The sequence below is a fragment of the Alternaria burnsii genome (assembly GCF_013036055.1).
Source record: "Alternaria burnsii strain CBS107.38 chromosome Unknown 740, whole genome shotgun sequence".
Taxonomy (NCBI): Eukaryota; Fungi; Ascomycota; class Dothideomycetes; order Pleosporales; family Pleosporaceae; genus Alternaria; species Alternaria burnsii.
Genome location: NW_024066112.1, coordinates 1,538,599 through 1,555,268, shown reverse-complemented (window position 1 = coordinate 1,555,268; position 16,670 = coordinate 1,538,599). Strand labels below are relative to the sequence as shown.

Sequence of the window (16,670 nt, the reverse complement as noted above, 5' to 3'; positions counted from 1 at the left end):
AAGTTAAAATAAATCTACTATTAAAGCTATCTTAAGATAAGATAGATATATATATATAGTAGATTTAAATTCTAGGCGAGTTCTAGATAGTAACTAGTACTTTAGCTAAGCTCTAATTAAACTCTAATACCTTCCTAGATAGAGTTTAAAGGTTTATCTTAGTACTCTATAACTTTAGCTAAGTTCTATTAAAATTCTAGATATATTTAGATAGCTGCGCTAGTTCTAAAGCTACTTAGCTAAAGCTTTTTATCTCTAGGCACCTGCCTATTATATAGAAATTAATACTTAGTTAAAGTATATTATTTAGTTTATAATTAAAATAAAGTCTTAAGCTAAGCTAACTTAATAGTATTATTACTTTAGCTAAAGAGAAAGAAAGTTATAAAGATTAAGTAGTTTTTTACTTATATAGCTTTAACTAAGCTTAATTAAATAGCTTTATTAGCTTATTAAAAAATAAGTATTAGACTTAAAGTACTCCTATTTATATAAATATAAGCTATAACTATAATTTACTTAGTTAAGCTATTTTTAAATATTTACTTTACTTCTTTTTATTTATATAGTCTTTTACTAAATATATAACTTATAATACTAAGTTAGCTAAATTATAACTCTTTTATATTTATATTAAAAATATAAATAAGTTATATATAATACTCTTTTATCTTTTTATTTAAAAGCTTAAAATAGAAGCTATACTTTACCTCTAAATTATAACTAGGCTTTTAGAGACTAGTTTATAAGCTAAGTAAATAGTAAACTACTATATTATTTTTTAAAGATAGTAAATATTATTTAGTAAGTATATTAATATACTATATAAGCTTTACTATAAGTTTTAAGTAGAAGAGTTAATTATATATACTATACTTCTTAGTTTTATATTTATGCTATCTTATTAGCGTAATATAGTTAACACTATATCTTTTAGTAACTTATTAGCTTTTTAAATTATATAATTTAATTTTTATAATTAATTTCTAAATTAGATCTATATTAATTAAGTTATAACGCGTTAGAGTTAGAGTGTTAATTTTAGTAGGGTATTGAACTAGCGACTGTGTTTGTCTAGCGCATGGTCACTGTAGAATAATACCCTTTGGGCCTGTAGAATGCTAGCAATGTTTTCAATCGTGTTGTATTCTAATAATATCCCTCCTGGACTGTTGTGTATAGTCCCAGAATGACTGCAGGCATCGGAGAACGATCATCCCCATTTAAATCTTACTACAAGGCTGAATCTCAAGAGGATCATGTCTCATATCTGCAGCGCTTCGATGCGCCGACGGAACGGTGGGTGCGGCAGCGCAAACGCACGGCACATCCGCCAGAACGCCTGTCCCTCCTCACCCTGCTGGAGCCCAGTTTGCATACAGCTGCCCGCTACCGCAAAGATGCGTTGCTATAGCTCAGACTAGGCGCCTTGAACTCAGCTGATTCTCGATGCTTTGCGTCATGTTTTGCTATCCCTGCACGTCAGTACATGTGTGAAAAGACTTTCGACACCAACTGCCATGCACGCGCAGACATGAGACCTCATCAATAGACGCCCTCGCATTGCCTGCTAGTACTTTCCACATCATTTGCCTCCTGAGTATCCAGCAGGGCGGTAAGCTCGACCTCATGAACGGCTTAGACCGGAACAACAGTGTGGCCGCTGACGGTATACTCTCCTCCACATGGCCAAAAAACGGATTCTTGAACATTCTGATACTTCTCATATAACTGAGCGTCAGCTTTCGCAAGAACTAGATATAGAGTCGTATGTACTGCTTTCGTGGGTTATCGTAGCGTGGTGGAACATAGTATCGCTTTCGAACATCTCGCGTAAGCTTCGCGCAAGTGGAGAACTCATTCGCTGCTACGAAGACTGACAAAAGCACTCGTTTTTCATGAGAGACAAAACCACAAGGGCAGGGACTGCGCAGAAAACCAATATCAGGACTAGTCACTCATAGTCCGGACGCCTAAGCTAGCACCCTTTGACAGTCTCTTGCCATCTCTTTTCTAACAACGAAAGTCACGCATCTTGCACACCTACTTCTTCTAATTCCCAATTCCTTGAGCGATACGAAGCTGGAATGTTGTCACTGTCATACCATTGGATGCATGTAATCAATACGACCGCCATAGGAAGAAAGTCGTAGATATAGAATGGAGCCTCGTGGTCCTGAAATGGTCCATTCTATCAGCGTCAGCTTACAGACCAGTAATATCTCACGAAATTAGAGCTTACAGGACCGCATGCGAACTCGATGAAGCGTAATAAGCTGCGTAGCATAATGAGACCCGTTGCAATGTAAATTGCCAGCACATCTCGTTGCGTGGAGATGGACAGGTGATCTAGACCTCCGATCCATTTCCCACCCACTCGGCGCTGCCAGATAACAACAGCAACCACAAAGCCCATAGCATTGCTGACGTGTATAGCAATTGCAGCCAACAAGACTCCTTTACCAGCGCTGGAGTTCGCTCGAGCCGCTACCATAACACCTGCTGAAATTGCAAGCTGGCATACGAGATCTACTCCGCTCAAGATCTTGAGCATCAAAGAAGACTTAAGCGGAACACAATGTGGTGCGACAGCTGTGGAGATCTTGGAGAAAATGTAGTATATGACTGAGGTCACCATCAGGGGTGTAAAGATTAAGAGAAGTGGACTCAATGCATGAATAGCACCGGTACGACTACTCCTGCTTCCTGGGATGCGTAGCGCGTAGCCCAACACTTCATCTGATGAGTGATTTGATCAGTCTGAGTCTAAGTATGACGTGAGCATCCTCAATGCTTACTGAATGACGCCATGGAGAGCACAAGTAGTAGCCTGATGCGCTTTGTCTTATGATTTTTCACGAATCGATATACGTGTATTGCTGTTATCGCACTGAAGACGAGGGCTGCTATCACGACTGCTGCAACTGAGGGTTTGTATGAGAAGAAGAATTGTCCTTGAAGTGCCATCTCGCCTGATGAAATTCTCAGTCGGCGTAGTGACGTGGTAGTTAATAAGAAGGAAGATGATATGAATGTACCGAACCTGTTGATGATGAAGTGGTACAGTGAACATACTGTAAAAGCAAAGACTACCTGCGTACTTATATAGACTTTCTCATTGGGTATGTCACAGCGGTCTTCTTCAAGACGTTGCGTTTCACGGCTCGAGCCGGAGTGCTTTGAGTACGGTGTATACGATGTACGCCTTGCTTGTAATGTGTTGACCATGGTACGGTTATCTGCACACGGATGACCCGTTTACGGGATGGTCCCATTGGTCAGTAGCCAGTTTGCCATCCATATGGCATTGTGCTCCGAGCGTTCGGTCCGTCTTACAATTTTCGTCGCACAAGCATGGCGTAGGAGTGAATCCGCAGCGGTTTATGCCCCTTCAGCGCAGTCCATCTTCCAGTCCTGGAAATAGGACATACTGCTCGAAGACCCTCAAGAAATATTTCTTAGCACTAGATACTCGCTAGTCACCACAACACTTCTACAATTGAGTAAACAATTCATACATCGATATTCAGCTTTGGTGTAAAAACTGTAAAATTATATAGGACACTGTATCATGTTGTTCTCAATTTAGCCACGCCAAATTCATGGGCGAGATATCAGATCTCGGCATGTTCGAGGCGCTCTATAGTAGCGCCGACTGTTGCCGCTATAGCAATGTCCTCCCTCAACTAGCGACTACAAATTACAGTCTTCGCTTTCCATTACCAAAGTCAGCTATCCTGGGGATATGAAACCAGCTGGGTCCCCCCAATTCTAGACGTTTGGACAGTCATTGTGACCAAGAAGATCCATATCGTGCTGCCTCTCTATACTCTCAGCCTTCTTCTTTTCCTCCAAGACCTCGGCGATTTCTCCGGGGTGAATAAAGTTTAGCCACACCATGACAATAAACATCAGCACTGCATCGAATACGTAGAGAAACGCCTCATGTCGTAGTAGGTACCCGTCGTTACCCTGTGCATATTCAGCCACTCGGAAGACAGATCTGACTAAGATTAAGACCGATGTGCCGTAAAGCACGTATAAGTGCTTCCTCCATAGCACCCAGCCCTCCAATGCCAGGAGGTGTTCGCGTCCGCGCTTTTGGAACACAAAAGCCGTGAGGACAAAGAAACCGAAGAAGATGACCTGGATACAGAGACCCACGATGATCACCTTCTCCCCAATCTTCATATTGTCAGGGTTGTCCTCGTCTGCACCACTCATGATACCGCCGCCCCCAGATTGGGTGAGGAATGAGAGGACATCGCCACCGACGAAGATCTTCGTAAGCCATGTACGTCGTATTAGCGAGTATCGTTCTCCATCCGTTAGCAGGATAATGCGACCTAAGATCATGTAGATGCTTGCGGCGAAAAGGGCGGGTCCGAGAAGGAGAAGTAGAGTTTGTATGACGTAGGGACCAAGAGCTTCTCGATCGTTATGCGACAGCGCGCGCCCGATATACCCAATGGTTTCAAAGATTCCGCCGATGATGATTGGGACCATGAACCACGATCGCTTGCGACAGGTTTGCCACGCATGATAGATAGTCGTGCACTCAAATAGGAGTACGAAGATCACTACACCCGCGAGTGTTGGCGTGTAACGATAAAAGACGTATTCCTCGTACCCTTTTCCTTCGCTCATACTTGAAGGGTTTGAAGCGAGTCCGAATAGACGGTGCAGTGAACGCCCCTGGAGCTGTACTGTAACGAGATAGAATGTTTCGGCAGACGATTGTTGGAATTAGAGAGTATTGCAGCAGAGACAGATTCTTGGAATGCGAGACATCGAGATTGACAGTCCTGTGCGAGTGCTCATCATATATAAGGATTGCTCTCGTTTACTGTGTTGCCGTATTGGACAGCAACCTTGCGCTCGTACCAAGAGGTAAGAATATACCGCATCGGGGTCCTTGATACTTTGAGACATCTTGATCCCGCATTGAACGCAGACTGAGAAGCGAAAAGAACCATTTGCAGTTTGTGAAATACGGGAATAACATCACTATATACGCCGCCGGAAGATCCGGCATAGGTCAATGTTGCGTATTTACAATCTGCTCATTGGTTGATAATTACTGCCCATCCCAGTCGCGCACAGACTACCCCCTGACTCTGCGATGAGCAGCACGATTTCGTCCGATCTCGCGGGCTCAGCCTCTGCTGACACGACTTTACGAGGCGACCCGCTGCGATGATGCTGGAAACATCTTGAGACGTGACGTTTAATGTTAGCTTCCTCATGGCGACGCGGATGTGCTCGATGTACATACGAACCCACTACCACACAAGCCTCATGAACAGACACCTCCATCATCTGCTTGCGTGAACCCTTCATACTTTATTCCTAGCCCATCGACACCGTAGTGCCGCCGTCGATCTTATCTCGCGTCTTATCCGGTCGTTGCTGGATGCATCCGATCATCTCACCCGCTCGATCTTGCGCCAGCAGTGTGTCTTGAGGGCCTGATGCCAAACCGCATACGACGAGCGCATACAAAGTCCAGATTCGGATGTCAGCAATGTAAGAAGAGGCGAATAAAGGTAGCCATCCCTTCAAGACATACCTCGGGTCTTGTGCGATATCTCAGAGCCTATACCTGATTCTGGACGCGACATGCGTACCAAGTCGCACCTTCGGCATTTTCTGATGTCGCCTGTTGAAATGGGCACCTGCACTTTACATATACGATTGTTACTGACACAGAACACAGTGCGACTTCAAGCATCCTTCTTGCGGAACATGTGTGAAGAAAGGGGAGACGTGTAGTTTCCTCCAGACTGCGCCTCCCAAACATTTGAAAATTACATTCGCAGGTCCATGTTCCAGCTCACCAGACACGCCATCTGCATCATCAATTGAGGATCGTTGTTCGGCAGATAGTGAGCATTGCACCGTTACAGTACCTCTACGACATGACACCAGCTCTCCAGATGAGCGAGATTCCCTCCCACTACACGCCCAACTTCAAGACCCACGGAAATTCAGCCAAGGAGCATCCCCTTTCTCACTACAAAACGTACTTTCCCATTACACACGCACCACTAGTCTTACAATCGAAAACGGTGGCCGAGAGACAGCTGTCTGGCAGCTTGGCATCCCTCAAATTGCTGCGGGCTATAACTTCCTCACGCATTGCGTCCTCTCAGTCACGTCGCTACACATTGCATATCTTTCCGGACCTGAAGAACAGCCCAAGCAGTTCAATCACTGGAACGCTATAGCCGCTTCTCAAATGAACCAAGCGCTTGCGGGCTATCGTCACGCGATTGAGAAAGTCACTCGAAAGAATGTCGCTGCTGTGTTTGCAAGCTCAGCGTTGACTGCCGTTTACTTTGTCCGAACCTCGGTCCTAGATTTTGAAGACTTAGAAGCCGCCTTCCCTCTGAGTGCTGCTCATACATCTGAGATGGCTGGCAAAATGATATCTTGTATCGTCAGAACAATGTGGGGACTTAGGGGACCACTAGAGGTTCTTATGAAAGGTTGGACCTGGATAGCTGACAGCAGTATACAACCCGTGGCATCAAGGAAAGGATGGCCAAAGGTGCGCAAGCCAGCATCACCTCTTGCCCGCGATGAAGATAAAAGGTTACAACGTATCAAGGATTTGTGGCTTCAAACAGACCGGCAGTATGGTCCCCATTCGCAGTACCTTAGCCAAGCCTTGGATCAACTTCGCGAAACATACGCTCTCAACTCACAACTCCTTCAGCTAGGAGCTTCCAAAGCTTGTCATGGAACCGAAGTTCTACTCGATCGCGGTGCGCTGTTCTCGTGGGTCACGCGTGTTCCTCGTGAATACATTCAGCTCGTCGAAGCCCAAGACCGCGATGCGCTGGTCATTCTAGCGCATTTTGCCGTATTGCTTATCAGGACAAACTCGGTATGGTGGCTTGAGGGCTTGGGTACAAACTTTGTAAGGGCTGTCGCGGTAGCGTTGGGATCAGCGTCTCGTAAGTTGATTGAATGGCCAGCACATCATGCTGCTGTAAGTCTGTCATAGGAGGGATCTATGTAGCACAGTTGCGATGCCACTGTAGCCTCTACGATCCACAGCCATGCGGTTTACTTTCTCTCACCATGTAAAGAACTATACTAGTCATTTCCACTTTGACTTCGACATAAGAAAGGCCCAAATTGGAGGGAAGGCGCTCAGATCTGTCGCAGTAGGATTCTCCTCATATACTCTGCGCTGACGTGCAACAATAATGACAAGGTGAACGAAGAGCGACTAGCTGGGGATGTTAGCATAGCTTCATGAGATAAACCTGACGTAGATCGAACGAAATCTCCCCATCCTCGAGCTGCCTTGTTAAGGTCATCTGTTGCAGACACGGCTCAGCGGATTGCTCGTCACCCAAGCCCTTGAAGAAGTGTCTGATGATGAGGAAACAAAAGCAGTAATCACTGATGGGAATACAGGTTGAGACGCATAGCAGACTCGTGATCCGACCTGTGGTCCTGAAGGTCTTGACGAAGTATGATAGAAGAATGGAGATTTATGCATCACTTAAAACGATATCTGCGCCGCGCAAGCAAAGGTCACGCCATGGAATGCGGAGGAGAATTTGCGATAGGAGACTGCTTGTCCTCGTAATATCCATAATCTTTCAATGCGTAGCGATAATTTGTGACTTGGTCGAGTAACGCTAATGCAAAACATCCGATTGATGGACATTAGAGCAAAAGCTTGATTCTGATCTTAGAGAAGCTATGGTCTGTGGTGGCGGGAAGGCGCAGTCGTGTGGTGCAGCAGCTGTGACGGCACATTAAGGCCCTGAGCATCGCGTAATTGCACCGAGCAGAACATGGTTACGAACAGATCACATGCTCGTTGGTCACGCTTCTGCTGTGGAGCAGTGGGTGAGGCATCAAGCTGCGTGAAATTATTGCTCATTGATAGGGTACCCTTCCGCTGTTGCAGTTACTGTCATACTACATCGATATCCAATAGCACTGGTATCCTAAATAAAACCCCGGTCATCCCAACCCTTCGTGAATCAATAGGGTCGGAGTACTCTCTGGTAAAACTCCTTGCAAGAGACCATATATGCCTAGCTCTCAAATAGCACCATTGTAAATGTCCCTCAGAATTGGTCTGCGATCCAATATGCCCCGTTTGCCTGCTGTGAAAACCTTCCCTGGCACTCTCTTTACCTCGGGACTACCACTTGGACTCTTGTTATCGTTGCTTCTCTTAGGACTTCTGGCGTTGACCTTTTCCGGTTTTGCTGTAAGATCGCCCAGTACCTTGCGTTTCTTGGACGGACTAGGTGTTAGACTAGGACTCTTCGTGACGTCGTTAGAAAGCGAAGAAGAGCATGGCTGCTTCACTGGTGTTTTGCCCGTTTGTGTAACACTTTCTTCAAAGGCATGCGACTCCACCATGCTGGGCTGGAGATCGACTACCCAGTCTTTCTCTCGGCAGAGGGCAACCATATCGCGCAACAGTTCATTGCTCGATAACGTTTTTTCGCTACCGAGAATGATAAGTTTCGATCTCGCGCGGGTCAAAGCGACGTTGACACGTCTGCGGTCCTTCAAGAGATCACCAACTGTGCCATTCTCGTTGCTTCGTACGCTAGATACGACGACGACTTCCTTATCGCGGCCCTGAAACTTGTCTGCAGTATGTAGCTCGACTCCTGAGCACCCTTGTCCGTTTATGGCGGGAGCAGCAAGTTCGGACGACTGCGTTTGGGTGTATGCGGATGACAGGCTTTGTCGAAGCAAGGCGAGCTGTGAACGATAGAAAGCAATTATGCCAATCTCCCCAGCAGGGACACCAAGGCTGAGAAGAGACACTGTAAGCTGCGTGACTAACCGCGCTTCAAGAGTATTAGTGATGCGTGATCCAGATTGCGTTTCGAGAGTCGAAGAAATGAGATCAGTGTTGATAAAGATGACTGGGCGATTTGGTGACAACGAACGAGAAAGCCAACAGTCTGCAGCATCAGGACCAGGGCATGCCTGTGCCGCATTGTATCGCGATTGATATGGCTTGTGGTGGTAGGCATTGAGACCTTCGGGTTTGGGAAGTGTCAGCTTGCGTGAAGCGACAGTGGTCGTGCCACATTTAAGCCGTCCTGAGTAGATGAACATGTTTGACAACAACATAACGTCGGCACACATCCGGTATTGATGCTCCAAACTGACGACGGCCTGTGGATGAGCCTCACAAAGGAGCTTGAACAATGAAACATCCAGTCCGCCATCCATGGCTTCTTTGTTCTGCACCAGCGGAGGCAGCTGGTAGTGGTCGCCTACTAAGATGAACTTCTGAGCCATGCGGATAGGTCCCAAACAAACAGGGAGGGTAATTTGAGATGCTTCATCGACAATACAGTAGTCGAAGACGCGGCGGCTGAACAGGGGGTGATTGATGGTGAGACACGTTGTAGCCACGACAGGCGGCTGCATCCACGATCGTTCGAGCTCTTCGAGACTGTCTTTTGATTCAGCAGCAAGAGTAGCAAATTCTCTGACCTCAGGATGAATCTTTTTGGCAGCGCCGAGGCGCAATATGCCAATGCGGTCATCCCGAATCTTGAGGAGGATATTGTCGACGGCAGTGTGGGTATACGAAGTAAGCAGAACGCTCTTGCCCTTCGCAACCAATGTACGAATGATGTGCGCGATGGTAGTGGTTTTGCCAGTCCCTGGCATACCCAACACAAGAGCGTAATCTTTTGCGGACATGACTTTTGCGACTGCAGCACGCTGATCAGAGTTCATAGACATCTGTGACGATTGGGGCAGTGAGATCGCATCGGTCATAGGCCTGAATGCAGGAGCCCGCCCATCCACGATCAGCGCACGGAGGTCATGAGCCTTGTAGACGCTGTTGTCCATGATCTGGATCAAATTGTTGCGAGCTGCAGCCATGCCGTTGCTGAACTCATCTTTGTCTAGGCGGTACAATACCGGCTCCTCATCAGCTTCGTATTCAGAGATTGTCTCGCCCACCTTGGCCACTTCCATGATACCGGCAAATGTTTGATTGTTTTGTGAATGGAATCCCGGCAACTTGGTTCGGGAATTGTGCAGGCGTCTATCAACAGCCACTGTGATGCGACGTTTTTTAACGTTCGTTACATAGCCATTGGCCAACGCGAAATGACCTTGCTCATCCGACACTACAACAGGCTCTCCGATGGTGAGCTGAGATTCAGTGAAGGAGAAGCCAGGAGTTGGCTGTTTTTTTATGAACGTGTAGTTGTAGCGGTTAATCTTTTGGCCAGTCTTGTCCTCATGTCCGGACCCCGGTTCCAGAATGACGTTTGAGAAGCAGCGACCCAGCTTTTCACGTTCTGTACTCAACATGGTCCACAACTCTCGTCTGAACTTCATCATATCCGTCTCCTCTTTCGTTAACAGAGTGTCCCACCTTTTCATAAACTCCTGATGGGAAGGCTGAAGCGGCTTGACGAGGTCGTCATATTTCTCTTTCGCCTTCTTGTTCAACATCTCGCCCTTCCCATCTTCGACAAGATTATGATATAAGAAGCAAGGCTCTTGCGCGTAGCACTTCTGACACTTGAAGTCCTCTTTCAAGATTGGAGGCAGCTCGATGCGGTCTCGGACGAAACAGGCCAGCTCGTTGCGCTTAATGATCATATGGATGATGTCATTGCGGATAGCAGGAATCCGACTAATCTCCGAAGTCTCCAGATAATAGAGGATACCGTAAGCAATATCAACATCTATAAACGTCAGCTAGGAATGCATGTGGTTGTGAGGGACATACCATATCGATCAGACAACAACAAGTTATACAAGGCAATCTGTGCGATGTGTGCAGCATTTGAGGAGTTCTTGCCAGTTTTGACCTCGAATGGCACCGTCAATGTCCGTTCGCCTTGGTCATCTCGCATTGTCACTTGTACAGTGGCATCGATATTGCCTTTCAGACCATACATTGGAGACCAGACGTGCTCTTCCACGTCAAGTAGCTTGTTAATGCTCATGGTCGACTGTCGTCCATTTCGTTCTCGAACGATAGCATCCGCTTGAGGGTCCGCGCGAACGAAGATTTTGGCCCAAGCCTGTAACTCGGGCAGCTTGCTACTAAGATGTTCTTTGACAGCTTCGCAGGTCGAGTTGATCTCTAGTATGGTTTCCAGGTGGCTCGGCATGAGCTTTTCGATAGTCTCGAATAGAAACACGGAGTCCCATTGGTTCACTTTCATGGCCTCCTGGAATAGTTCGTGCAGTAATGTCCCGTGAAGCATGGGAGCGTTGGCCCTGCTGGTGGCTTTGACACGATCCTGAAGCACCGCTCGCCTTAAACAACCAAAAGAGTCTGCGACAACAGTAGACGAGATGAGATGATCCGGGTGCAGTATGAGCATATTATGGTGATCGTCGATGATGCATTGTCCGGTACTGGTAAAATCACCAATGACATGCACAAACGAGCCTGTCGTACAGGGAGTGTCGAACCAAGCCTGTCGTAGAGTGATCGCTTTGAACAGTTTCGTCTTCTCTTCTTCGACTAGCAAAACCTACGTCATGTTAGCTGTAGTGTCACAGCGACTTTAGCAACACCCACTTGCCTTTTCAGGCATCGAATAGCCACGGTCAGTGGTATACGAGTTTTCATCCACTCGTTTGATGAGATAGCGTTGGATGGCTCTATTGTCCTGTTGACTCTTCGAGAGTTAGCACGGCTGATGAGTACAGGTGGACTTGCATTCTACTTACAGTATTGGCAGGTACTTGTGTGGCTGCAACCTCAGCGGCAGCGAACTCGTCGGCGTCTATGTCTTCCCCAAATTCATCCTCATCATCGTCATCGTCATCCAAGAGGCTGATGATAGGTGCTGGCGTCTCACTTGCAGTAGCTCGAGGTTGTCTCGATTGTCCTGTGGGTGCCTGATCTCCCCTTTGAGTTTCCACAGACCTTGTGTCGTACAGCGATGCTACCTGTTCTAGATCGGCCGCGAATTCGTCCTCATCGTCCATTCCGAACTCGTCATCATCACTGCCTTGTTGTAAAGTTGGAGTAGGCGCAGGGTGTTTCTGTGGAAGCGGATTGGCAGGTGTAGGTTGAGGCGTTATGTTCAGGGAATCTACCATGTCCGCATCGAAGTCGTCTCCAAAATCGTCGGATGATTCTTGGGATGCCTGTGGCTTCTGTACCACATCGACTTGTTCCTTTGCTTGTACGGGGTCATCATCGATATCCAGTGTGTCGCGTAGAAGTGCTGCATCGTGTTGTAGTGTCTCAGAACTATCCGCATGCCGTTCTCGTGCGCGCCGCTGGAGAGGGGAGCCCGACGACGGGTCTTGACGATCCCCAGCCCCAAGCAATGGTGAAGAACTTGCTGGCATTGACGACGAGACGCGCGTTTGTGATTTGGAGACGCACTCTCGCATGCGCTGCACCATACTCGCAAGATTTGGTTTCGTTGGTTGCGCGAGCATCATGCCGTCTGAACTGGAAGCACCGGCGAAGACGTCTTCTGTACTCTCTTTATCCGGTTGAAACACGCCGTGCGTTCTTCTTCTTTTCCGATGCGACGCTGGGAACTCGACGCCACAGCTTGCCCACCTCCGCAGTCCACTGATGCTTCCAGCAGCAGCTTGCGATCTTGGGGATGACTCGTTGATAAGGTGCGCGAATGCCACACTCTTGTTGGCGCTTGGAGTTCCTTTATTGTTGGTGTATCGCGACCATAGCTCCATAGCAGGGTCAGCCTGAGGGGTTGTGATGTCCTGTCTGGTCGCGTCCAGCCTGTATTCCTCTTGCGATGGTGCAACGGGTGACGAACTCCTGGCGCGCTTCTTGTTCTTGCGGGGGAACGGTGTATTTATTGCTTGTGATCCTCTCCATATCAATTGCTCTTCGGGTGAGGCAACAGGTTGGGGCACGTGTCTCGAGGAATCGTCGACATTCCCTACCAAGTCGGCAAGCGGCAGCCTCATTGTGGCAGGTGTTGACGGTGGCGGACAATCTGAGACGGTGGGGAGTTTGGGAGTTTTGTTCGGGGCAGCTACATCTTTCACAACTCTGTTCGCCTTTGGTGTACCCATAGGCTTCGGCGTCTTTGCTAGCGGGGCGGGTCGGTTCTCCTTCTCAGCGTCGCGTCGTTTGAGCAGAGAATCCGCAGTAGGCGTGCCCTCGGCGAAGGCGAAGGCTTTGAGCTTGGTGCGAGTCTGGGTCGAAGGCATAATTGGAGGCCCCGTTACTACTTGCCGAGCCTGCGGCGCTGCCTGATTACTGTTCTGGTGGGGGAAGTTGCGCGAGCGGTTCCATTGGCCCTTATAGTGCTACGAAGACGAGAGATGAGTATGTGACGTGGCGACAGTGCATACAGTCAGTTGTTCAAGTACCTTTGGCTTCTGGTTCTGATCAAAGAAGGACTTCTGTCGCGTGGACATGGAGATGGTAGGTAGCGTAAGCGTCTGGAATGGGTTGAACGCGAAGACGCGTCGTGAGTGGCCAATCACCATGAGCGAGGCGAGGGCTCGTCATCACGTGGCGATAGACCGGCCATCTCGCCGCGACGCGCGACATAGCTCCGAGCACGGATGGGACCTGCGTCTACTTTGAACCCAATTTTGCATCGGCTTTAGCAAATGCAATACGATGGGCTTTTGCTGCATCATCACAAACAGACTAGACGCTATCTTGAACAATAGAAAATCTGCATGTAACAACTGCTCGCCTAATCAGTACAGTCACTGAATTGACATTACTTGGCACATCAAAGGCGGCTCCGCGTATCAAACTATGATCACGTCAGGGTGCTTTTGCGCCAATCGAAAATGCGTCAACCGAAGACGGGAAGCTAGGGCCAAGCCTAAGCGGAGTTTGGACATTCATCCCACGCTCTTGGGCTCTTTCCCCAGATTGTGTGCGCCGACCGGGAAACGCTCACTCAACGGCAGCCTTCTTGTCTTTTCACTCCCCCTCAGTCCCTCCCCTCCCTAACAGCACTACCGCCAACATGTCTGCTGCCGATGCGAAGCCATTGCCTTTCGTCTACCAGTTCGCGGCCGGTAGGTTCCAATTGTCTTAAAACCGCCCAGCTCCGATGCGACGGCTATCCGAGGGATTTCCGTCGCTCAAATTTACAGCAGAGCAGCTCTGCGACCGGACTGAGCTTCAGGATTCCGAATTGGCGCTAACCATGTACAGGTGCCGTGGCTGGTGTGTCAGAAGTGAGTGCGCATTCGTGAAGATGCTCGCGTGAGACTGCCAGTGCTGATGCAGTCATGTGTGTAGATTCTGCTCATGTAGGCATCTTCCAACATGCAGACATCAAGCTCGAGACGCTAACATCATCTCAAGGTACCCGCTGGACGTCGTCAAGACCCGAGTGTAAGCAACCACACACAGGACCAATCCTAAATCGCGTCTAAATATTCGCAGACAGCTTCAGACCAGCAAGTCTGTAGGAGAAGATAGCTACAATGGCATGGTAGACTGCTTCAGGAAGATCATCAAGAATGAGGGGTACGCGCTATGACACTCTTGCGATCATGAGCAAGAGGGGCTGACGTCTGGCAGTGCTTCGAGATTGTACCGCGGTATCACCGCGCCTATCCTTATGGAAGCCCCCAAGAGGTACGCATACTCCCCTACTTGCCTGTCCAGTGTGTAAAAGGACTCGTCTCACGCGACACAGGGCCACCAAGTTCGCAGCCAATGACTCATGGGGCTCCTTCTACCGCAACCTGTTCGGCCAGTCCAAGATGAACCAGTCCCTCTCTATCCTCACTGGCGCAACCGCAGGTGCCACCGAAGCCTTTGTCGTCGTCCCCTTCGAGCTCGTCAAGATCCGGTTACAAGACAAGGCGCAAGCCCACAAGTACAACGGCATGGTGGACTGTGTCACAAAGATTGTCAAGCAGGAAGGTCCTCTCACCCTCTACCAAGGTCTTGAGTCGACCATGTGGAGGCACATTCTGTGGAACGCTGGCTACTTTGGCTGCATCTTCCAGGTCCGCGCGCTCTTGCCCGCAGCAACTACCAAGAAGGGCCAGATCACCAACGACCTCATGTCTGGTGCTATCGGTGGCACTGTCGGTACCATTCTCAACACCCCTATGGACGTTGTCAAGTCGCGCATCCAGAACTCGCCCAAGGTCGCGGGATCTGTACCCAAATACAACTGGGCATGGCCGGCTCTTGGTACGGTCATGAAGGAGGAAGGTTTTGGTGCGCTTTACAAGGGTTTCTTGCCCAAGGTGCTGAGACTGGGTCCCGGAGGTGGTATCCTCTTGGTTGTCTTCACCGGTGTCATGGATTTCTTCCGCAACATGCGCGACGGCAAATAAACTAGAACTGGTTTGTGGTCAGTCAGCGTAGTCTTTGAATCACTTCGAGCACGCTAGAGCGGAACAGGAAACTGAGAAATAGACCACGTATCCTATATCCGCTTCTGCTACATCAGCAAGGCAGGGTCAAATCGCATCCTCCATTGCCCTACAGTCTTGGGAATATGCGTATCTTCCTTCACCTCTTAGGGAAGTTCTGCTGAGGCTCTGTCAATCTCGCATCATCCCTTATGTCAGACTTTGCATATCGCCTTGCATCAGTGATGAGACACGTAAACATCGATGATACTTCTCCATGATCTCTACTTTCGCACGCTTACACAACCTCCAATTAGTGGAAGATAAGACACCGAAGCCATAGCAGGCCGACACATGCCAATCCCGCGCTCTAGAAACATTACACAACCCCACTTACGCGGCTAGACACGGATGACGTCAGCCTTCCTATCCAAGCACCACCATAACCCATCTTGCAGCCTGGTGACACGCAAAGCTCAAACAAACAAGTTAGTTCACACAAGTGTCAGCCAGGGTCTACTTGTATAAGTACCGCGTCCCCCCTTACCCCGCTATCTTCTCGAGTAACTAAACCATCTAGACACGACTGACCTTCACGATAACACGCCTTTTGAAACTACGCGCGGTCAAAAACATACACAAACACTACACCATCTCAACAACATTACACAACATGCCTCTCGTAGTCCCCGGTCTGCAGTCAAAGGACGGAAACTCTGGTGATGACTGGATGAGCAAGCTCATGGGCAAGAAGCTTGGTGACCAGCATGATGAGATGGTACGTCCGCCTCTTCCCTCCTCTGCTCTTCCTCTCCCACATTACGTAGTCCAAGATTGCACTACGTCCTACTCAGTCTAAATGTCAGCGCTGACTTATTACAATCAGACCTTCGCGAAGACCGATCTTCCCCAACAACACCGCGTTCTCAAGCCCGACTCGATGCAAACCATGGACTTCCAGCCCGAGAGGTTGAATGTCCATGTTGATGAAGATGGCACCGTCAAGAAGGTTACTAAGGGTTAGGGTCCCCCTGTCTGGCATAGCTACGAAGACAGGATGTGTATACCAGTCTGAATGCAGAAACGAGGAATGAAGGCATGAACACACATAGATCAGGGTTCGGGCTCTTACGAAGCCATAATAGGACGCGTTCAAGTCATGGAACTACAAAAGACTCTCGTACAATGCTGGATAATCACAGTGATGTGTGGTAATCGATGACAATGTCTTCATTTGGCATAGAGCTCCGAAGATTCGCCTTTGCGAAGATGACGAACGCCTAACACCCCAACGCCGGTGCTCGAACCTGGAATGCTATGGTATAGTGAAGGCAGAAGTATGTACATATGATCAAACAGAG

General features: G+C 48.4%; 5 protein-coding genes across 5 annotated transcripts; 3 read left to right on the top strand and 2 right to left on the bottom strand.

Annotated features, from left to right (window-relative positions):
• Positions 1-2,026: 2,026 nt before the first annotated feature.
• GT037_005364 (uncharacterized protein) lies at positions 2,027-4,647 on the bottom strand (the record flags this gene model as incomplete). The annotated part of the gene is made up of 4 exons (XM_038930411.1): positions 2,027-2,191; positions 2,243-2,739; positions 2,799-3,043; positions 3,962-4,647. The coding sequence occupies 4 exons, from the start codon at positions 4,645-4,647 to the stop codon at positions 2,027-2,029; spliced, it is 1,593 nt and encodes a 530-aa protein (XP_038787361.1).
• A 1,271-nt stretch (positions 4,648-5,918) lies between these two features.
• Positions 5,919-7,009, top strand: GT037_005363 (uncharacterized protein; the record flags this gene model as incomplete). The annotated part of the gene is made up of 2 exons (XM_038930410.1): positions 5,919-6,022; positions 6,052-7,009. The coding sequence occupies 2 exons, from the start codon at positions 5,919-5,921 to the stop codon at positions 7,007-7,009; spliced, it is 1,062 nt and encodes a 353-aa protein (XP_038787360.1).
• A 1,058-nt stretch (positions 7,010-8,067) lies between these two features.
• GT037_005362 (uncharacterized protein) lies at positions 8,068-13,179 on the bottom strand (the record flags this gene model as incomplete). Its single annotated transcript, XM_038930409.1, has 4 exons — positions 8,068-10,709; positions 10,754-11,500; positions 11,558-11,657; positions 11,710-13,179. 4 exons carry the CDS (start codon positions 13,177-13,179, stop codon positions 8,068-8,070), a joined length of 4,959 nt encoding a protein of 1,652 aa, XP_038787359.1.
• A 779-nt stretch (positions 13,180-13,958) lies between these two features.
• GT037_005361 (mitochondrial carrier) lies at positions 13,959-15,291 on the top strand (the record flags this gene model as incomplete). Its single annotated transcript, XM_038930408.1, has 7 exons — positions 13,959-14,010; positions 14,150-14,172; positions 14,237-14,247; positions 14,303-14,332; positions 14,384-14,467; positions 14,522-14,578; positions 14,640-15,291. The coding sequence occupies 7 exons, from the start codon at positions 13,959-13,961 to the stop codon at positions 15,289-15,291; spliced, it is 909 nt and encodes a 302-aa protein (XP_038787358.1).
• A 691-nt stretch (positions 15,292-15,982) lies between these two features.
• On the top strand, positions 15,983-16,333 carry GT037_005360 (uncharacterized protein; the record flags this gene model as incomplete). The annotated part of the gene is made up of 2 exons (XM_038930407.1): positions 15,983-16,087; positions 16,196-16,333. The coding sequence occupies 2 exons, from the start codon at positions 15,983-15,985 to the stop codon at positions 16,331-16,333; spliced, it is 243 nt and encodes an 80-aa protein (XP_038787357.1).
• Between the last annotated feature and the right edge of the window lie 337 nt (positions 16,334-16,670).